We start from the raw sequence: 22,408 nt of genomic DNA on the forward strand, positions 1-22,408 counted from the left end.
AGAGGAAAGTGGAATGACAGTTGCAAAGGAATTTCAGAGGGCACAGCGGGGAGTGGGCTGGGAGAGGACTTAATTGAGTCAAGAGCTGCTGAAACCCATAACTTTTGGTAAATATTGCTTCTGTGAGGGAAATATTTCAATGAGAATTGACTCGTAAACTGTCACTCTTGGATGGCCCTTGGGTCAAGGCTTCTGGAGAGGATGAATAGTAGCAACAACAACAATAATAATATCATTAAGTGCTTGTGTTATCCCATTAATTCTCACAGCAACCCTATCATTATATATTATTATCTTCCCCATCTTACAAATGAGGAAAGTTAGCCTTAGACTGGTTAAGTAGCATTCCCAATGCTCACATTGCTTCTTAGTGGGCCGCTTATTCTACCCAAGGCAACACATGCTAGAACCAGTCAGGTCCCCTAGGAACCTCAGACCCACCGTCTGAACTGAAACACTACCCATTGAATTAGCTTCCTGACTGATTTGTTACCTGCTGCCACTGCTCGAGCCCTGGAAGTTCAACCAGAACCATATTGCCACCTTGGCAATCTGATAGGTTGTACTGCTACTTTCTGAAAATGGGGATTTGGGTTAATGATAAAACAGGTTAAAATACATAAAATAAAGGAAATAGGGTGAAAAACAATGAGAAGAAGACAGAGGAGAGAAAGAGAACCTTCAGGTTAGGAAGGATAATACTACTTAAAATTCCCTGAGAATACATTTTGGTCTTCTAGACAACATGCAAACTTTCAGCCTGGGTCAAGATGGTGAGCAGGAAGAGGAAGACATGGATAACAAGAATATGTGTTTTGTTTATTGGAAAAAAATTAACTCGTGGGGATTGTAGAACAGGGGCTATCAAAAAGTTTAAAAATCTGGTGATACAGGGGATCCTAATTCGAGGGATTCTTGAGGTTGGATTCTCTTGCCTCTATGAGAGGGTCTTTTCTTTTGAACCAGCTGATGGGGGCTCTTGGTGGCCTTCTCAGGACGCCGTCTTCCCAAAAGTGAGGAGAGGACTTGCTGCCTTAGCCAGCGGAAGACCCACCTGAAGTTCAGACAGGAGGGGGCTTGTGTGCCGGAATGAGTGTCCTCCTCTTCTGGCTGGCCTGAGGAGGTTGAGGAGGTCTCTACAGTGCTTGCCCTTTGGCTGCCAGTTGTCTGGCTTAGTATCTGCCAAGAGAATGGATGACGAGTTAGACACCCATAACCTGACAGCAGTGGGGGTCAATATTTACCTATGTATGGAACTCAAATCTTTTTACCAGAAATAACCCAACAATAAATGCAGAGTTTCAGTACTCATTAATACTTAAACTCATAAATAAACAAATAAACAATATATATATTGGGAGGGAAGAGTCATAATTCTTAGCCTTTTCTTTACTTTCCTACCCTCTTCTCTTCCTCAGTGCTTCTTGGAATTTCCCCTTCAACTCTACCCTGACCTCCTTCCTTACTGTTAGCCTCTCCCACTCCTGGTCATGTCAGACACCCAGGGTGCCCGGTTGTGTGTCATAGAAGGTACACACCTGCTATGTGTTCCAACCTGGCTCCCCCCTAACCAGACCTGTCCCTTGCTTGCCTGTGAAGCATCTGTTTACTCACCTCAACAGGTTCGTGTTCGTGAAGCCTTGGAGGAATCTCTGGAAACTGGATGACATCTTCATTTTCTGGTGGGTCAAACTTGGGCAAATCTTGACAAGTATGTTCTTGATGAATGTCCTGAGCTATATCTGGAGAGGAGCTGCTGGACAGCTGGAAATCTTCCTCCTGAGCAGATTCAGGGAACACAGAGTCATCATCTTCATCATCTTTCTGATTTTCTAGAAATTTCTCAAGCTTTTGCACCAGACTGTCCAGTTTGCTGAGAGTTGGTTGTTTCTTCTCTTTGGGGTACTTGTCTGTCCACTGGTTGTCTCCATTTAGGTCCCAATTAGCTACGGAGTCTGAATTATTAGAGTCCACATCAACATCCCAGGCCAGGGTTATGCTTAGTTTGCAAAACTGCCCCGGGTTGTCTTGAATTTGGTCTCGTCTCCCCAGGAGTCTCCCTCTACTTTCAGTCCACCATGTCCCTTGGATAGGAGGGATGAAGTGGATTGAAGGACCCTCAGGAGACATGTCTTCGCAGGAGGTTGTGTTCTCATGGGAGAATGTGTCCTCACAGGGGAAGTAGCCCACTGAGAGGCTCAGGTCTGATTCGGAGCTGCAGTCCTTGGTGTCAGTCCAGTCGCTGCTGGAGGATGAGTGAGCCATGGAGTTCAAGGGCTCAAATCTCAGGTCTCCCTTATCTCAGCAATCTTCAAAAGAAAGAAAAAATAGGTGGGATTGGGGAGAAGAAAGAAGTCATGGTACTTAAGCCATAATATTATTCATTCCATTTTCTATTTGGAACCATCCTATTCCTACAGAGGTCCATCCTAATTTTTTTTCTTTTGGTGAGGAAGATTGGTCCTGAGTTAACGTCTGTGCCAGTCTTCCTCTATTTTATATGTGGGACACCACCACAGCATGGCTTGATGAGTGCTGCTAGGTCTGTGCCTGGGATCTGAACCTGCGAACCCCAGGCCACTGAAGTGGAGTGCACAAACTTAACCACTACACCACCAGGTCAGTCCAAAGGCCATCCTATTTTTGCATTTTCAATGAAAGGCAAAAGAGGCAACCCTCTCCCTTAAAAAATTTGTTTCTTTGTATAACAATCCTCTCTAAGCAGCTCCTTCTGATACCTCTCATCATCTGTTTTACTATAGTTGAAAGAACTTGTATTATAAAACAAAATAATCATTGTATAAAATTTGAAAAATATAGAAAAGTATACAGATGAAATTAAATATGCCGGTGATCCCACTCTCCAGAGGTAATGATAACCATCATAAAAACATTTTGGTGAATTTCCTTATCTTTTCTTTGTATGTCCACGTATGTACACACATATATTTGTACATATACATATGCACGTACACATATGTACTGGATGTGGATGTCACATCAGTTGTTGAAATTGAGATTGTTATATTTTATGATACAACCTACATATTATAAACAAATATATGGCTATTCTGTCATTTTAAACCCCTTCCTTATTAATGACCATTAGGTGGTTGTTATTTTAATAAATAAATATACAGTAAACCCCCTTAGTAAATCTCGGTCTTTCTTTACGTTCGTAAATGTGGGTTTAATGGATCGAAGATCACAAATATTTTAAAGGTTCCTGATAGTTGATACCAAATCGCTTCCCAGAAAGGTTATAGCCATTTAGATGCACATCCTCCCACCATCTGTTGGCACTTTTTAGTCCATCTTTTTCTGTGATGTCCCAGTAAGTAAGTGAGGGTAGGAAAATGCACACACCTGCACACACACATGCTCTACACACACACACACGTTGCAGACTCTGTCATGCCCTGCTCTGATGGCTGCCCACATGAAAGAGGTGCTACCAACTCCTGAACCATAAATTGGGGACGTTAAAAATCCTTCAGATCCCGAGTCTCAGTGACTAAAAGTCCAACTGCCAGAAGTCTGTGTTCTGGGACTGTTGGTTACTATGGCAACACAAGGACCCAAGTTATAGTCAGAAATGTGGAAAAGGGAGAGAAATCTGCAGGAGCTATCCCCTTGCTTCCAAGACATTTTATACATACCATGCCAGGCTGAAGAGGATCCTTCTTGAGGGCAGAAGGACAAATGTGATGGTGGTTACTTCCCTCTTGTCATGTGGGTGTCTAAGATGGTTCCTATCTTAAGGGAATTTTGAGCCTATTTGGTGAGATGGATATAAACAGTCTGTTTTAGGGTGGAGTGGTAAGTGCAACAACAGAACTTCAAAATAATATCATGGGAGAATGAAAGGAGAGCGCCCAGGGTAGGGATTGGGGTGGGGGTATCAGGAAGGCCTCCTGGGGGAGATTACTTATGGTCTGAGTATTTATTTATAGGGGAGTAGAAGTTAAAGAAGTAAAAAGGTGGGTAGGGCTTAGGGGAGAGGGCCTTCCAGGCAGAGGGGACAGCACCAACAAGGACACCCAGGTGAGAAACAGCCACTTGGGTGGGGAGGTCAAGCGCAATGAAGTAGACGGGGTCAGTGAGATCATGGAAGGCCTTCCGCCCCCATTAGGGACTTGGATTTTCCCCTGTAAGCCTGTACCTGGATGGTGGTATTCATTTATTAGACATTCTTCTGGGTAATTCAAAATGTACTGAAGCACTTGATATGGTTAAAACAAAACAAAACTTCCAATGGACGTGGCAGCATGAATGTTATTGGTTGGCTGTCATGAGAATGCAATCAGTAGGTTTGCACTGGATTGAGGAATGAACGGGAGGAGAGTGGGTAGGAATAGTAAATATAGACTATTCTTTAGAAGTGTCTGAATGAGAAAGTGGAAGGAGGAAGGAGAGTTGAGGTTAGTTTCTGCACACACCCCCCAAATAAAAAAGGGATAAGAAGTCAGTACAGGAGACAGTTTCAAAGTCTAAGACATGGGCTGCTGCTCTTGGAGAGAGTAGGCTGGGAGCCATGGCATGGGCAGAAGGATTGGTTGTAATAAAAAGGGTGTGTTATTCCCTGATATTAGAAGGAAAACAGTAAAGATGGATGTGGAGAAATTGGGAAGAATGCATTGTTGAGGGCTTCCATTTTCTTCTTTGAGAGGCTTCTGCCTTATTCCTGAAGTTATGTCTGCATTTTTTTCCCACCAATTCTGTTAACTGGATCTCTGTCCTTGTTCCCAATATTATCTGTCTTGATAGCCCCTTCAGTACCATTAAGTGTCTTGGTCCTTCTGGAACTGGAGGCAGCATCCCTGCTGCTCGCCAAGCCCTCCCACCTCCCAGGCTGCCCTTCTCTTAACCACTATCATTAACCCTTCCCTTCCCAATGGCGTCATGAAATTATCTGGGCATTGGTCAGATTGTAGCTCCTCAGTGATGCAGTCTGGTCACTTTGCCTTCACTGCTACAGTGTCCTTAGTGGGTACTTGCAGGTGGCGATAGTAAATCTTTCATTGTCTGGTTCCAGATGTCTGATTCTCGGGACAATTGTGGGTCCTGTAGGATGGAAGGCTCTCAGTTGCATGGACTAAACCAAAAAGAACCCTTTTCTATGAGCAAAACCATCTGGCAAATGTAGTTATAGCAACCTCTAGTCTAGTCTAAACTGTGGGGCTTTGGGTTACTGTTTCTAGGTCCAATTCAGTGATTCTCAGGAAGGGATAGACTTCTTATTCTTTAAAAAAGCATATTCTTAAGTTAACATTGCTTAGATTTGCTTTTGGTCACTTTTTAAAAAGTTTTGTTTTAAATAGGATTAAAAGAAACTGTAAGTTGTTTATTTTTATCAAAAAAGAGGCATGGTTTTAAACACACACACATGGAAAGGAAAAAAGCCAAGAAACACTGGTCTGGTTGAAAAGAATCTCAGCTCCTTGGAATCTATTGGTTGCCTAAGATCTTGCCCAAATATTTTTCTGTCTTTATTTTAATTTAACAAGTTTACATTTGAAGTTTGCTGTGACTTCGCTGTAGTACCAGTTTAAATTTCTAGGTTCTGTTAAATTAGATTCTTTTAGATGAGTCTGTTTCAGCAGTTAGATGATGATGTAAGAAGTAGGCAGATTTGGAGCTGGGGAGAAATCATCTCTGCTACCCAACAGAGGCAGTCAGGTGGCCACAGACTGCCCACAACTCCCATGAGTGATTGGGGGCCTAGATTAATCCCAGGGGGTGTAAGTCAGGAGCAAAATACTCCCTAGCATTTATTGAGCACTGACTACATACCAGGTCCTGTTCTAAGCCCTTCACATGTGTTTGCTTAATCCTCGCAGCAACCGAGTCAGCTGAGTATCATTGTTTGCTCTGTTTTACACACGAAGGAACCAAGACACGAACAGTTATGTAACTTGCCCACATTCCCAGATCGTAAACCCTAGAACCTGGATTCAGACATAGGCAATCTGGCTCTAGAGCCCATATTCTTTCCCTGTACACATTCTTGTCTCTTGTCATCCCTGGATGATTCCTGGGAGAATTAAGACCCTCCAAAATCAACCTCATATTCTGGCTCTTTGAGAGAAACTCCTTTACTGGGGCTGTGTTCTAAGGGACATGCCAGAGGTGGTGTATGTGGTACGTAGGACTGGTCTGAAACAATGGCCTCCACATTTGGGGCAGGCTAAAATGAGACTTAAAGTGAGTATTCAGTTTCTTCTTTGGCATAATGAGATCTGGATCCTTCTACTCAGGCTTTTCATAAAAATTCTGTGACTGCCTACCAGAACACTGGGAGCCTAGAAAAGAATTCGTAAGTAGCTTTCTTTCCATGCAGCTGGAGTGAGGGTGAGGGAAAAACTGTATGTTGTACCGTTACCCGTGGAAATGGAACACTTTGAACTAAATATAAACATTTAAGTAGGAAAAAATGACTTCCCAGCCTAAACTGCTGAAGTTTAGAGTGATCTGGAAGATAAAAGAGCTTCAAACGGGGGAAGGCTCAGAGAAAACTTGAAATTTTATTTATTTATATCATACCATTTCTCTATGTTTTTCTCTCTGCCCCTCTCTCTATATATCTATGTTTCATTTTAAATATACAACTCAGGTAGTGAAAGTCTCTGAAACTTAACCTTTTTTCCCAGAAAAAAGGATAATCTCTGTTAGTTGTTTGATGTGTCTGTTAATTCATTCAGATATTTATTTTTTTCTAAAGCATCATTGAAGTAGCAACAACGCACGTCATCTTTAGGATGCCATGCTGAGGAGTGTAGTCAATGCTAAAAGGTCACTTAGCTTTCACCTATAATAACGGATCAGAGGATTTTTGATTCTCATTAACAATACCACTTGTGTCAGTTTCTTTCTTAGGGCCTTACTTTGACTTGCTGGTCTAGCCTTTCTTGGATCACAGTTATATTATTTAAATAGTATAGCTGGCTCATCATTATCTTTTTTCTTCAAGTAAAATCATCCCTAAAAAAGCCTCTTGAGGTTTTAAAAATGATAGATAGTGTGTCGTGACTTTACAATGTTTTAGGCCTGAAGCCAGTAATACTGGTAACTATAAAAATTGGCACACTTCCTAAAACCCGTTTGACTTGAAGGGATTTGGCACCTAAAGTATAGAGTAGGAAGTTTCTGATCTAGAAGTAAAGCTACCGTTATAGTTAATTGTATGTGGTGACTGGGCCACAGGGTACCCATATATTTGGTTAACATTTTCTGGGTGTGTCTGTGAGGGTGTTTTTAGGTGAGATTAACATTTGAACCGGTAGACTGAGTAAAGCAGATTGCCCTCCCCGAGGTGGGTGGGCACCATCTAATCCTTTGAAGGCCTAAATAGAACCAAAAGCTGAGTAAGAAAGAATTTGCTTCTGCCTGTCTTTGAGCTGGGCCGTTGGGCTTCTCCTGCCTTCAGACTCAGACTGGAACTTATATCGTCAGCTGTCCTGGCTCTCAGGCTGTTGGACTTGGACTGGAACTATGCCGTTGGCTCTCTTGAGTCTCCAGCTTGCAGAGGGCAGATCTTGGGACTTTTCAGGCTCCATAACTGCATGTCCCAATTCCTTATAATAAACCTCTTTTTCATTTATATAAGTGTGTATACGTGTTTATATGCATATATGTAGATACACATTCATATATCTGCTATTAATTCTGTTTCCCTGGAGAACCCAGATTAATATAGCTACTTGTTTTTCATTTTTTGGAATTATGAAATATTTTAGTAATACAAAAAGAGATATCACAGACCCTGTGATACGAGGCGCAGAGAACACAACACCATTTCTGTGGTAGTCTTGCCCATAATGCATAATCTCAGCCTAATAATGAGCCAGTGTCAGACAAACCCCAATTATGAGACATTCAACAAAATAACTGATGAATGTCAAGGTCATAAAAGGCAAGAAAATACTGAGAAACTGTCACAGACCAAAAAAGAGTAAGGAGAAATAACAAGTAAGTCACTGCAGGATTCTAGGTAGATCGTAGAATAGAAAACGGACATGAGTGGAAAACCTGGCGAGATTGCAATATGTTCTTTATTTTGGTTAATAGTGTTATACCAAAGTTAATTTCCTGGTTTGATCATTGCACAGACATGAGCCACATAATGATGTATCATGTTAATGACGGCCCACATATACGATGGTGGTCCCCTAAGATTAGTACCATATAGCCTAGGAGTGTAGTAGGCTGTACCACCTAGATTTGTGTCAGTACACTCTATGATGTTCACAGAACGATGAAATTACCTAACAACACATTTCTCAGAACGTATCCCCATCGTTAAGTGACGCATTGACTGTACTGTGGTTGCGTAAGATGTTAACATTAAGGAGAATGGGGTGAAGGTCATGTGGATACTGTGAGACTTCTGTGAAAGTCTAAAATGAGGTCAAAAAGAAAAATTTTTTAAAAGAAAACATAAAAGTACAGTAAATGATGTAGCAAACACCTATCTACTTACAACTCAGTTTGGCTGAGTCTTAACATTTTGCCATATACGATCCATTATTTTTTTGAAAAGAAAGAAAACATTCTAGATAAAACTCAAGCCTCCTTGTATTCCTTCTCACATCACCTTTGTTCCCCGCTTCTCTCACGATCATTCTGAATTTGGTGTTTATTTATCTCATGCATGTTTTAATATCATTTTACATATTAATATATTGTTTTACCTTTGGAGACAAAAACTAATGTAAATATGAATTTACCTAATACGACTGAACTGTGTACTTAAAATTGGTTCAAATGGAAATTTTACATTATGTGTATTTTATCACAATAAAAAAAATTGAGAGGAAAAAGCCAGCGTAAATGGACTACAAGTCATGCTCTTTAGAAAAGAGGAAGTCTCCTTAATCCCTTAACTTGTTTTGTTTTATAAGAATTATTGTGACAAGGGCATCCTTCTTCCAAATCACATTCTTAGCTGACATATTTACGGTGTTTATTTTTGGGATTAGGGAAAGGATGGGTACAGTGTCCTATGCTCTGTTAGTGTGGTGGTTCCCAAAGAGACAAAACCTTATCAAAGCCCCATTTGATTAAAGGAGGGTGGTGGTGAAAATAGAGTGTTTTAGTGTAAGCAAAGTTAAATGTTATCAGCCTTATCCTAGGCTCTACCAGGTCATTTAAACATGTTTGGTCATTTAATTTTCATGACAACCCTCTGAGTTGTATACTTTCATCCCAGTCTTAATTTGTGCCATTCAGAGTCCCAAAATCTGTCTCTAAGTCCAGAGGCCCTCCAGCGCTAGGCTGCTCCTGAGAACTGGCCTCAGCTGATTTGTTTATACACCGTGGGTTGATGTGGGGTTGATGTGTCAATCAACAATAGCAGTAGAAGGGATAAGAACTATAGATTTCCTCTCCCGCAGCTTCACCACCCAGTATTGCCACGAAAGCAACTCAGACTGAATTCTGACACACATACAAGCATTCAATAGCAAGCAGGCACAAAAACATCATACGGCCTTGTTTTGTAAGCTCCAGACCTGTGCTGTCCACCAGAGTAGCCACTAGTCATATGTGGCAATTAAAATGAAATAAGAAATTTGGTTCTTCAGTCACCCTAATCACATTTCAAGTGCTCAGTGACTACCTATAAGTAGTGGCTACCTTATTGCACAGTTCTGTTGGCCAGGGCTGCTCAAGAAGATCCCTATGCTCTATCCTTTTGTGCATTTGGATAACATTCTGAGTGAAAGTTTCATTAGAGGCAGATGGAACAACATTCTAGCATCAGGATTTAGCTAACTTTCTTGTCAGGGTCAGGTGACAAAAAATCCTCCAAAGAAACAAGACTAGTGGGAATCTTCAGCTGAGGGCACCTTTTTGAAGGGTGTGGACAGCTGGGTTAGGTGTAGACAGCTGGGTTAGATAGAGTCTTATATTCCGTTTATCCAAGAGTGGACATATGTGTACAATACTTATAGCACATCAAGAACATCATTTGATCAATGAAAAATCATTTGCAGCAGCCATGACGCTAAATAACAACCGTCTGGTGTTCATCAGAGAGAAATGTAGTTCACTTGATTTTCTGTTTACATGAGCTTTTGGTTAGTCATTCAAATGGTAACTGCCCCAGAGTATAGGTTAAAGATAATTATCGCTTTTGTGTCACAACTGCCCATGCTGAAGTATTTTGAAAAATTGCAGGCAGTATAACAGCCTTTGTATAGTTGTCTCATTCAGTCTTTACAACAATCCTTTCCAGTAGGCGTTGCAGGTGTTCATCTCATTTTCGGCTTGATTGAATTCCCCAAGTTCCTGTGGCCAGTCTATTGCATGATGGAGGCAGTTGTTCCTTTATTTAAGTGAGAACTAAATGCAAATCATTTATACAGTTGCCAAACGTGTAAGTGTATAGCTTTTCTTGTTTTCTTTCTTTTTTTTGCTGAGGAAGATTTGCCCTGAGCTAACATCTGTTGCCAATCTTCCTCTGTTTTGTATGTGGGCCACCGCCACAGCATGGCCACTGAAGAGTGGCATAGGTCCGTGCCTGAACTGAACCCAGGCTGCTGAAGTGGAGCGTGCTGAACTTAACCACTAGGCCACTGGGGCTGGCCCTTATATTTTTTATTAAGGTCAAGACTCATACCTACTTCAGGCCAAGACTGATAGTGCCTTGTGCAACACCAAATACAGGGAACCTATGGTCTTCTCCTGGTTTTCTGTTAGAATGCTTCCTGTATTTGTCAAATTTTTTATTTTTATTTTTTTGAGGAAGATTAGCCCTGAGCCAACATCTGCTGCCAATCCTCCTCATTTTGCTGAGGAAGACTGGCCCTGAGCTAACATCCATGCCCATCTTCCTCCACTTTATATATGGGATGCCTACCACAGCACGACTTGCCAAGAGGTGCCATGTCCACATCTGGGATCTGAACCAGTGAACCCCAGGCTGCTGAAGCAGAATGTGCGCACTTAACCACTGCGCCACCGGGCCGGCCCCCAATTTTTTATTAATTTAACAACTGTGTGCCTACCACTTGAGAGCCTGTCAAGTTCTAGGCCACTTCTAGCAGCAGCAAACCCATTTTTAACCTGGCTTTGCTTTGTCTCTAAAATAGAGATAATAAGGTCTTCCTTGCAGAGTTTTTGTAATGATTACAGCTTATATATGTGGGATGCTTGGCAGATGGTTTACAAGCATGCCTCATTTTATTGTGCTTCTCAAGTATTACTTTTTTTTTTTTTTTTTTTTTACAAATTGAAGGTTTGTGACAACCCTGCATTGAGCAAGTCTGTCGGCACCATTTTTCCAACAGCCTTTGCTCACTTCATGTTTCTGTGCTACATTTTGGTAATTCTCGCAATGTTTTAAACTTCTTTATTATTATTTTTGTTATGGTGATCTGTGACCAGTGATCTTTGATGTTGCCATTATAATAGTAACATCATGAACTGTGCTCATGTGCCATGAACTGTGCTCATATAAGATGGCAGACTTAATCAAATGTTGTGTGTGTTCTGACTGCTCCACTGACCCGCAATTCTCCTCTCTCTCTCCCTCTTCTTGGGCCTCCCTATTCCATGAGACACAACAATGTTGAAATTAGGCCACTTAATAATCCTCCAACGGTCTCTAAATTTTCAAGTGAAAGGAAGAGCCACACATCTCTCACTTTAAATCAAAAGCTAGAAATGGTTAAGCTTAGCAAGGAAGGAATGTTGAAGGCCAAGGTAGGCTGAAAGTGAGGCCTCTCATGCCAGTTAGCGAAGTTGTGAATGCAAAGTTCTTAAGGAAATTAAAAGTGCTACTCCAGTGAACACACAAATGATAAGAAAGCGAAACAGCCTTATTCCTGATGTGGGGAAGTTTTATTGGTCTGGATAGAAGATCAAACCAGCCACAACATTCCCTTAAGCCAAAACCTAATCCAGAGCAAGGTCCTAACTCTCTGCCATTCTGTGAAGGCTGATAGAGGTGAGGAAGCTGCAGAAGAAAAGTTTGAACCTAGCAGAAGTTGGTTCATGAGGTTTAAGGAAAGAAGCCGTCTCAATTAACATAAAAGTGCAAGATGAAGCAGCAGGTGCTGATGTAGAAGCTGCAGCAAGTTATCCAGAAGATCTAGCTAAGATAGTTCATGAAGGGGGCCACACTAAACAACAGATTTTCAATGTAGATGAAACAGCCTTCTATTGGAAGAAGATGCCTTCTAGGACTTTCATAGACAGAGAGGAGAAGTCAATGCCTGGCTTCAAAGCTTCAAAGGACAGGCTGACTCTCTTGTTAGGGGCTAATGTAGCTGGTGACTTTAAGTTGAAGCCAATGCTCATTTACCATCCTGAAAATCCAAGGGCCCTTAAGAATTATGCTAAATCTACTCTGCCTATGCTCTGTAAATGGAACATCAAAGCCTGGATGACAGCACATCTGTTTACAACACGGTTTACTGAATATTTTGAGCCCACTGTTGAGACTTACTGCTCAGAAAGAAAGGTTCCTTTCAAAATATTACTGCTCGTTGACAATGCACCTGGTCACCCAAGAGCTCTCATGTACAGTGAGATTAATGTTATTTTCATGCCTGCTAACACAACATCCATTCTGTAGCCCATGGATCAAGGAGTAATTTCAACTTTCAAGTCTTATTGTCTAAGAAATACATTTTGTAAGGCTATCGCTGCCATAGAGAGTGATTCCTCTGATGGGTCTGGGCAAAGTAAATTGAAAACCTTCTGGAAAGAATTCAGTATTCTAGATGTCAGTGCATTCGTGATTCTTGGGAAGAGGTCTAAATATCAACGTTAACAGAAGTTTGCAAGAAGTTGATTCTAACCCTCATGGATAACTTTGAGGGGTTTAAGACTTCAGTGAAGGAAGTAACTGCAGATGTGGTGGAAATAGCAAGAGAGCTAGAATTAGAAGTGGAGCCTGAAGATGTGACTGAATTGCTGCGATCTCATGAGAAAACTTGAACAGATGGGAAGTTATTCCTCCTGGATGAGCAAAGACAGTGGTTTCTTGAGATGGAATGTACTCCTGGTGAAGATGCTGTGAAGACTGTTGAAATGACAGCAAAAGACTTAGAATATTCCATAAACTTAGTTGATAAAGCATTGCAGGGTTTGAGAAAATTGATTCCAGTTTTGAAAGAAGTTCTACTGTGGTTAAAATGCTATCAATCACTTTACATACTACAGAGAAATTGTTCATGGAAGGAAGAGTCAGTCGATGCAGCAAACTTCATTGTTGTCTTGTTTTAAGAAATTGCCACAGCCACCCCGGCCTTCAGCAACCACCACCCTGATCAGTCAGCAGCCATCAACATGGAGGCAAGACCCTCCACCAACAAAAAGATTATGACTTGCTCAAGGCTCAGATGACGGTTAGTATTTTTTAGCAATAAAGTATTTTTTAAATTAAAGTATGTACATTGTTTTTTAGACATAATGCTATTGCACACTTAATAGTCTACAGTATAGTGCAAACATAACTTTTACATGCACTAGGAAACCAAAAAATTTGTGTGGCTCGCCTCATTGGGATATTTGCTTTATTGAGGTTGTTTGGAACCAAACCCACAGTATCTCGGAGATGTGCCTGTATTTTCATTCTATAATTGAGGAAACCAAAACTTCTTCCTCTTCCATTGGCATAATAATAAAATATTTTATTTTAAAATTTCAAATATATACTCATCTCCAACCCTGATTTGGTATCAAAATCATGTTTAAATTTAATAATCATACTTGTGTTTGTCTGTTTATCTGACTGTCTCTCCCATTGGACTGGAGCCTCCACAAGGCAAAAATGGTTCTGTGTTGCTCTAGAAGATGTCTGCATCCACCAGCAGGGTGCCTGATCAGTGAACCCTTCTGAGATTCTGGAGGTCATGGGGAACCACCAGAGTTAGCATCCTTTCCCATTGTGTCACTTGGGAACCACGCTGGGGACTTTTTCATTTCTAGTGTGTTTTCCCGTTGAGGTGGAAATGTCCAGAAGGGATCTTTTTGGGGCTAAGCAGATATAAATTGTTTGAGACCAACACTTATTCTCCCTTTGGTACCATTCTAAATTGGGTAGACGATCTCTTTGGTGGAAAGAATTTTCCACAAGAAATCTTTTGGGGGAAGGATGGGGAGGATGTAGACTCCCCAGGTGCTTTTAATTATCTCAGAGGAAACAAGAAACCGCAGACCAAAAAGCCTAGTTGGCATTTTACTACCTTTCCTTAAAGGACTAGTAGTAAAATGCTCAAAATGCAAAGACCTTTGTTCCAATTCTCTAGGGGACTGCAAAGGAAAGGGGTGGAGGTGGGAGTGAAGGGTAGAAATCTAAGGAGATGTGTTCAAGGTTGATTATCCAGAACGACCCCAGGAGTTCAGAGGCAGACAGACTGGCAGGCAGCTTCCAAACTAACCCAATGGGAGAAAATACGGATAAGAAATGGTCTACAGTGTTTATCTTATATTCTGGAAAATCAGAAAGATGGTATACAGTATCTGAAGAATGAGGAATGAATGTGAATAGGAGCAGGAAATGTGAATGTCTATCATAAATAATAATTCAGTTTAATTAGAAGGGAACTAGAAGGAAAGCAGGATGGAAACAGGTGAGCCTAGGATGAAGTCTAGGGTGAGATGCAGGTTGGATGTCTCTCTGCATCTCTTGGGCCTTTGTCATCAGCCATTGCAGGGCTCCCACCAGTAGACACTGCCGGGGGGCCACATCCTCCTGTCCCTGTTCCCTCCCCCACTACCTTTAAATCATTTACCAATTCAGTGCTTTACATTTTTGTCCAACCTTTTCTTAGCGCAGATAAAGCTTTCTCTCCACTTCTCTGAGGCTAAATAAAATTAAGCTACAGGAGGTTCCCCACCTCAGGCTCAGATCTCCCGCAGCATCTGTGAATGGATGCTGTTGTATGTCTGCACAGTGGTCTCCATTCAATTATGAACCGCTTGTGCACATCTCCTTTTGGAAGACAGCTTGTTACCCAGAATGCATTTGTAGTGGCCTACCAGCCTAGGAACTGGTTAATCAAAATGACATTGATTAATGAAAACTATAGGAAATGATCAGGCCAAGCTTTTTCACATCCTTTGAAGTTAAAAATAGCTTTTCTTTAAATTGTAAAAACAATACAAGATGATTATGGGAAATTAGAAGATCCAAGACAAAAAGAGGAAATATTTTTAAAAGCCTGCCACAAAGCAAAACTTTAGGGGTGGAAATCAGATCACTGGTTGCCAGGAGCTAGGGGTGGCAAGATGGTATCTGCTGTAGAGGGATTAAAGGGGTTAGAAATAATTTATATCAGCGCTGTCCAGTCAAAATGTAATTTGAACCACAAATGCAAACCAGTAAGTTTTTATTTTTAATTTTCCAGTAGGTACATTAAAAAAGGAAAAAGAACAGGTAAAATTAATTTTATTATATTTAACCCAGTATATACAGAATATTAAAATTTCACCATATAATTAATATAAAATATTAATAATGTCTTCTGCGTTTTCCTTTAAGCCAAGTCTTTGAAGTCTGATGTGGATTTTGTACTTATAACACATCTGATTTTGGACTAGCCGCATTTCAAGAGCCTGGTGGCTACGTGTGGCAACTCTACTGGGCAACACAGCTCGACACTGTTTTGGTGGTGGCTACATGACTGTGTACATTTATCAAAACTCATCGAATTTATACCATATGTAAATAATACCGTCATTAAAAGAACACGTTTTTCTGCTACTCAGAATGAGTCAGTATAGGTTCCCTTCCTGAACATCTATTAAAATTATCATGTTAAAATGGATCTCAGAAATGGAATTTGGCAATTTTTATAAAATAAAAGTTAAGAGCATAAATTAGAATCACCCAAGGCTAGTAATTTTCATGGACTTCAGATGTGTGTGTCTGTTTTTCCATTACACGGTTTAGTTTAGAAAGGACTGGTGAAAATTTAATTAGAGAGTGCAAAAAAAAAAAGGATTTGCATATGTTTGGCAAGATAAAGATAAAGATGAGCACAGATTGTTTTGAGAAAGACCCAGTGCTAATTCTGGGAAAGAGCTTGTCATTTCTCTCCTGTTTCATAACTACTTCTCTTGCAGTGGTATTAAAAATCGCTTGTCTCTGGACTTCCTTCTGTTTCTTACATAACATGCGTTGTAGTAACTATTTTGCAGTGGATCTGTCTGTCTGTAGGCATTTTTGGGGGGTGTGTGGGGAGGGGTGTACCTCATGCACCTACTTGCTAGGAGGAGGTTGTGGGGCGGTTGGTTGTAGGGGAGTAAGTTTAACTTTCCTAACTAAAGCCAAGAAATATTTTTGGCTGTGGAACAATGTGTCACTAGTTATAAATAATGTCATTTGCCATTTGGCAGCTATTTTGCTGTTTGTTTTTACATCGAAAGTTTCGTGTTTAAATTTTGTTGAAGCTAATGTAAACATTGACAATTTACAAATGAATAAGCCTACGAAAAATTTAGATGGAAAGGATATCTTCTAAATAGTCTTAAAGTCCAGATATCTGGGCTGAAAATAAAGAGATAAAATTCATTAGAGCTGAAAAATCAATTCTTAAGTGTAGCGTGAGGAAGACACACTGAGGGGAAATTACCCCACAATATTTGTAGAGCACGGAGTGTGATGTCCTTGTTTTAAAACTTCACAATCTGTGGAATACATTTAAGGAGTGGACCACAGGTTAGGAATAAGATAAGTTCTTCTCATTTTATTTCACCTGGGTTCAGGGCTGAGTTCAGTGTTCTGTGCTCAAGAAGCAGTGAATAGAGGTCGGTAGTTTTCAAAATGAATTTTACCTACAACAGGGGTGATCAGATTTCAGTGTACATTGAACATGCAGATCCCTGCCCCAGAAATTTCTAGTTCAATAAACCAGAAATGGGGCCTAGGATCTCCCCTCTCAACATATACTTGCTGGAAGCCTCCACCTTGAGAAACACTGATCTAGAATGACCAGTTAGTCTTTTATTAGGTTTTCTCTCTATATTAGACACTATGATGAATTCAAATAAAGGCAGGATCCCTGTTGCGAATACGCTAACATAGCTTACGATATGAGTAGTACAGCCAGTGTGAAGTGAAGGAGCTCAGAGCAGGTGGGCCATGCCACCGACAGTTGGCTCAAGGATGTGGGTAGGATTCAGATTAGTGGTGATGAAACTGGGTGTCCAGGCACCTTGAGAGAGATAGTCTGAGATCCAAAAGGGAGCATGACATCACCTGGGGAAGGACTTTGCTTAGATATTGACTGTAATTTTGAAGCACAAGGAAATTTTTTTAAATTGAGGTCATAATAGTTTAGAACATTGTGAAATTTCAGTTGTACATTATTATTGTCAGTTACCATATATATGTGCCCCTTTACCCCTTATGCCCACCCCCCTTCCGCACCTTATGATAGCCACTAATCTGTTCTCTTTGTCCATGTATTTGTTTATCTTCCACATATGAGTGAAATCATACAGTGTTGTCTTTCTCTGTCTGGCTTATTTCACTTAACATAATGCCCTCAAGGTCCATCCATGTTGTTATGAATAGGATGATTTTGTCTTTTTTTATGGCTGAATAGTATTCCACTGTATACATATACCACATCTTCTTTATCCCTTCATCAGTCATTGGGCACTTGGGTTGCTTCCACATCTTGGCTATTGTGAATAATGCTGCATAGGGGTGTGTTAAGTCTCTTTGAATTGTTGATTTCAAGTTCTTTGGATAAATAGTGAGTAGTGGGATAGCTGGGTCAGCTGGGTCATATGGTATTTCTATTTTTAACTTTTTGATAAATCTCCATACTGTTTTCCATAGTGTCTGTACCAGTTTGCATTCCCACCAGCAGTGTATGAGGGTTCCTTTTTCTCCACAGTCTCTCCAACATTTGTTGTTTTTTGTCTTGGTAATTATAGCCATTCTAACAGGTGTAAGGTGATATCTCATTGTAGTTTTGATCTGCATTTCCCTAATAATTAGGGATGTTGAACATCTTTTCATGTGCCTGTTGGCCATCTGTTTATCTTCTTTGGAAAAAGGTCTGTTCATCTCCTCTGCCCGTTTTTTGATCAAGTTGTTTGTTTTTTTGCTGTTGCGTTGTATGAGTTCTTTATATATTTTGGAGATTAACCCCTTGTCAGATATACGATTTGGAAATATTTTCTCCCATTTAGTGGATTGTCTTTTCATTTTGTTCATGGTTTCCTTTGCCTTGCAGAATCTCTTTAGTTTGATGAAGTCCCATTTGTTTATTTTTTCTTTGGTTTCCCTTACCCAAGTAGACATGGTATTCGAAAAGATCCTTCTAAGACTGATGTCAAAGAGTGTACTGCCTCTATTTTCTTCTGGGAGTATTGTGGTTTCACATCTCACCTTCAAGTCTTTAACCCATTTTGAGTCTATCTTTGTGTATGGCAAAAGATAATCGTCTACTTTCATTCTTTTGCATGTGGCTGTCCAGTTTTCCCAACATCATTTATTGAAGAGACTTTCCTTTCTCCATTGTGTGTTCTTGGCTCCTTTGTCAAAGATTAGCTGTCCATAGAAGCGTAGTTTTGTTTCTGGGCTTTGAATTCTGTTCCATTGATCTATGTGTCTCTTTTTGTACCAGTACCATGTTGTTTTGATTATTGTAGCTTTGTAGTACATTTTGAAGTCAGGGATTGTGATGCCTCCAGCTTTGTTCTTTATTCTCAGGATTGGGTTAGCTGTTCGGGGTCTTTTGTTGTCCCATATGAATTTTAGGATTCTTTGTTCTATTTCTGTGAAAAATGTCATTGGAATTCCGATTGGGATTGCATTGAATCTGTAGATTGCTTTAGGTAGTAAGGACATTTTAACTGTGTTTATTCTTTTAATCCATGAAGTGCAAGGAAATTTTAGCAGGAAAAAGGAATTATGAAAATTAGGAAGCAAAAGTGAAGGAAACCTAATTGGTCATTGTCAGTGGTTCTTGAACTTGAATGAACGTTAGAATCACTCGGAGGACTTATTAAACACAAATGTGCATTAGACTCACCTGGAGGGCTTGTTAAAGTACAGACTGCTGAGTCCCACCCTCAGACTCTGATTCAGTAGGTCTAGAGTGGGACCTGAGAATTTCCATTTCTAATAAGTTCCCAAGTTCTACTGGTGCTGCTTGGTCTGGGGACCACAATTTGAGACTCATTGCTCTTAATGAATTTAGTGTCTTGATTTATCAAAAGTCCATACATGAAAATCGGAACAAATCATGGGGGCAAGATGAAGAAGGGGATGGATGGCTGTCAGGATCTTATGTGACTTAGAATGCCTACCACTTGGGCTATCTTTTCCCCCTTTTTCTTCTGAGATCTTTTACTCTCAGAGCAGCTGTTCCATCTGAAAATACGCTGGGGGTGGGGACAGGAATGTGGTCATGGAGAATAATTTGAGAACTACAAATCTTATAGTCACCAGAGCCACGGTGCTTCTAAGACTGGTCAACATTGTATTTCTCAGCTTTTATTAAAAAAAAAAATGTAAGTATGCTATATCATTATTTCAGTACCAACATTTACTAGAAGGCATTAGCCCACTGCTTTGTGGAAGTCTGAACTCTAAAACTGAATTCATGACCTTAACCCCTCAAACTTACTCCTCCTCCTGTAAGAACTCCTCCAGTGTTCTCATAAATAGCATCATCATTTGCTCAGTTTTTCATGGCACAGGCTGGGTATCATCCTGGACATCATTCCGTCTCTCTCACACTTTCTTCTCTGCATCTAATCGTTCACAGAGTTCTGTCAATTCTATCTCCTAATATGTCTTGTCCATTTCACTGTCACCATTTTGTCCATCCACCAGTTCTCACCTGGACCTTCCCACATTGTCTCTGGCTTCCTTCTGATTCATCATCTACATAGGAGACAGATTTTTTTAGAAACACAAGTCATATCAGGTCACCCCTATGCTTGAGACCCTTCAATGACATCCCTCTGTGTGTAGGATAGTCTTTAAATTCTCAAAATGAGCGCACGTGGGCTCTGCATGACATGGCCCCTGCCAATATCTCTGGCCTTATTTTGATCCACTCCCCCTTTGTTCTTTAAACTCCAGGCCCAATGACTATATCATTTCCTGAACTACACAGGTTTAAAACCACTGCTTTTTGCTGAGATAGTTCTAGATCTGTATCCTAAGGCTATCCACAGAGAAGGAGGTGAATGTGGCGCTAATCCTTAGAGAGCTTTTGTGCAAGTAGAAAATGGCAGCCCTCCAGGCAGATGCAGCCCCTGGGCTAGAATAAGCTGAGTTTCAGCCTTCAATCACCAGGGCAGGGACCCTATGCAGGACACAATCTGCACAGCCAGAATGGTGACCCCGACTTGAGATGTCAGTTGGTTTGCCTCCAAATTAAAATAGGTCTGTTTGTCCTATTTAGAAGCAGAATGCTGGACAACTTCTGGAAATCCCTGATAGTCTAGTGATTTAGTAATAATCATAAATATGAAAAGGCTTTTACCATTAAGCTATAGAAATTGTTCTTTGCCTAGAGCCGGCCTCGTGGCTGAATAGATAAGTTCCTGCGGTCTGCTTGGGCAGCCCAGGATTTTGCCAGTTCCAATCCTGGGCGTGGACATGGCACCGCTCGTCAAGCCATGCTGGGGTGGCGTCCCACATGCCACAACTAGAAGGACCCACAACTAAAAAAATACAAAACTATGTACTAGGGGAGCTTTGGGAGAAAAGGGAAAAATAAAAAAAACTTAAAAAAAAAAATTGTTCTTTGCCTGATTAGGATAACATGTATGTGCCTTTCCAAGCCAGCAAGGTTACATCTGTGCAGCTTGCTCAGTAGCTGTGTCTCATAGTTGGAGATAGGAGTGATTTACACTTTAGAATGTCTCTATCTGCTAGCATCTGAGTTTGGAACTGAACTCTTGGTTTTACCATGTGGAGGAGGGCCTCCTACTCATCAGCGAGGCACAACATTCTTTCATATGACATGTTTGCTCTTGTGAAAATGACTTGAAGTATTTGAGACCTGGCAGGAGAAGAAATGGGAGGAGACCTGATTCTCGCTAGGTATGAGTCATCTTATAAAAATTTAAATTGAACATTTTATTAAGCAGTTTCCTTGCTGGTACAAAACTCTTCATCAGTCCTAAGATTGCTTTGATGTACATGTTATCTATCAGTGTGTCCTCTGAGAAGATCCTAGAATAAATCTCTCCCTAAACAAACACCGAATAAATACTGTTATGATAATTTTGCCTTTGATTTGGGGTCAGTTTTGTTTCTTGTTTTTAAACTCAGTGTTGAATATTTGGGTTTTGTTTTCCTTTTCCGGATTTATGGAAGTGTCTAAGTCGTATTTGGGGGGGAAGTATAAGAAAGTGTGAAAAACAACCACACATAGGCAATGCTTTTGTAATTTCAAATGCTAATGGATGCTCTGGAGTTCACTGCCAGGCCTCTCAGTAGGGATAGAATTTGAATCTGGAAGCAAGTAATCACTCTGTAAATGTTTCTTAGGATATTGAAATTGCTGAATATGCTGTATCGAATTGAATTAGTGTATCGTGTTCATTACTGCATCATAAAGGCAGTTATTGAATGGTGCCACCGAAAAGAATATAATGTGACCAGCACATCGTTGCCTAGAAACTCATTCTTCTATGAAGAGCTGTAGCTGGGTTTTTCAGGCCAGTGGCACTCCAAACTCTGCCTCATAGGATGCCCTGTACCCTTGTAATCATAGGTCGTCTTACCCTGGGCAGTTGGTCAGTCTGCTGCTGCCACAGCCTGACATCTTACACTAGGCCTCGCCACCTATGTTAGCTTGCTACGACTGCCATGACAGAGTACCAAAGACTAGGTGGCTTAAACAACAGAAATTTATTCTCTCCCAGTTCTGGAGGCTGAAAGTCTAAAATCAAAGTTTTGGCAGAGTTGGAGCTTTCTGAGGGCTGTGAGGGAAAGATCTGTTCCAGGCTTTTCTCCTTGGCTTGTACATGGCTGTCTTCTTTTGTTTTCACATCATCTTCTGTCTATATATGTCTCTGTGTCCAAATTTCCCCTTTTTGTGAGGACACCAGTCATATTGGAATACGGCGTACCCTAATGATCCCCCACTCTTTTTTTTTTTTTTTTTTTTTTTTTTTGCTGAGGAAGACTGGCCCTGAGCTAACATCTGTTGCCAATCTTCCTCTTTTTGCTTGACGGAAGCTATTTTGTATATGGGACACTGCCACAGCATGGCTTGATGAGTGGTGTGGAGGTCCACTCCCAGGATCTGAACACATGAACCCTGGGCCACCGAAGCAGAGCACATGAACTTAACTACTATACCACCAGACCAGCCCCCCCTGATGATCCCATCAGCAAATGATGGGATCCCATTTTAACTTGATTATCTCTGTAAAGACGCTATCTCCAAATAAGGTCACGATCTGGGGTACTTGGGGT

General features: G+C 40.8%; 2 protein-coding genes across 38 annotated transcripts in view; one reads left to right on the top strand and one right to left on the bottom strand.

The window, feature by feature from the left end:
* PPFIBP1 (PPFIA binding protein 1) overlaps window positions 1–22,408 on the top strand; it is a 169,110-nt gene that overhangs the window by 68,098 nt on the left and 78,604 nt on the right. For 16 of the 36 annotated variants that reach the window (XM_070271106.1, XM_070271110.1, XM_070271108.1 and 13 more), the window contains one exon: window positions 1,623–1,682. The exons of the other annotated variants lie outside the window; for them this stretch is intronic. In XM_070271106.1, the coding sequence (XP_070127207.1) occupies window positions 1,664–1,682 (19 nt within the window). In that variant the 5' untranslated portion in view covers window positions 1,623–1,663. The remainder of the gene's footprint in view (window positions 1–1,622; window positions 1,683–22,408) is intronic. 36 annotated transcript variants of the gene reach the window in all.
* On the bottom strand, window positions 799–3,774 carry C6H12orf71 (chromosome 6 C12orf71 homolog). Of its 2 annotated transcripts, none has more exons than XM_023643295.2 (3): window positions 3,660–3,774; window positions 1,615–2,309; window positions 799–1,179 (listed from the first exon to the last, which is right to left on the bottom strand). In XM_023643295.2, the coding sequence occupies exons 2-3, from the start codon at window positions 2,263–2,265 to the stop codon at window positions 874–876; spliced, it is 957 nt and encodes a 318-aa protein (XP_023499063.1). In that variant the 5' UTR covers window positions 2,266–2,309; window positions 3,660–3,774; the 3' UTR covers window positions 799–873. The 2 variants fall into 2 exon arrangements, with proteins under 2 accessions (XP_023499063.1, XP_014596106.1); XM_014740620.3 differs by lacking the exon at window positions 3,660–3,774 and adding an exon at window positions 3,367–3,531.

The sequence above is a fragment of the Equus caballus genome, chromosome 6, assembly GCF_041296265.1.
Source record: "Equus caballus isolate H_3958 breed thoroughbred chromosome 6, TB-T2T, whole genome shotgun sequence".
NCBI classification, from domain to species: domain Eukaryota; kingdom Metazoa; phylum Chordata; class Mammalia; order Perissodactyla; family Equidae; genus Equus; species Equus caballus.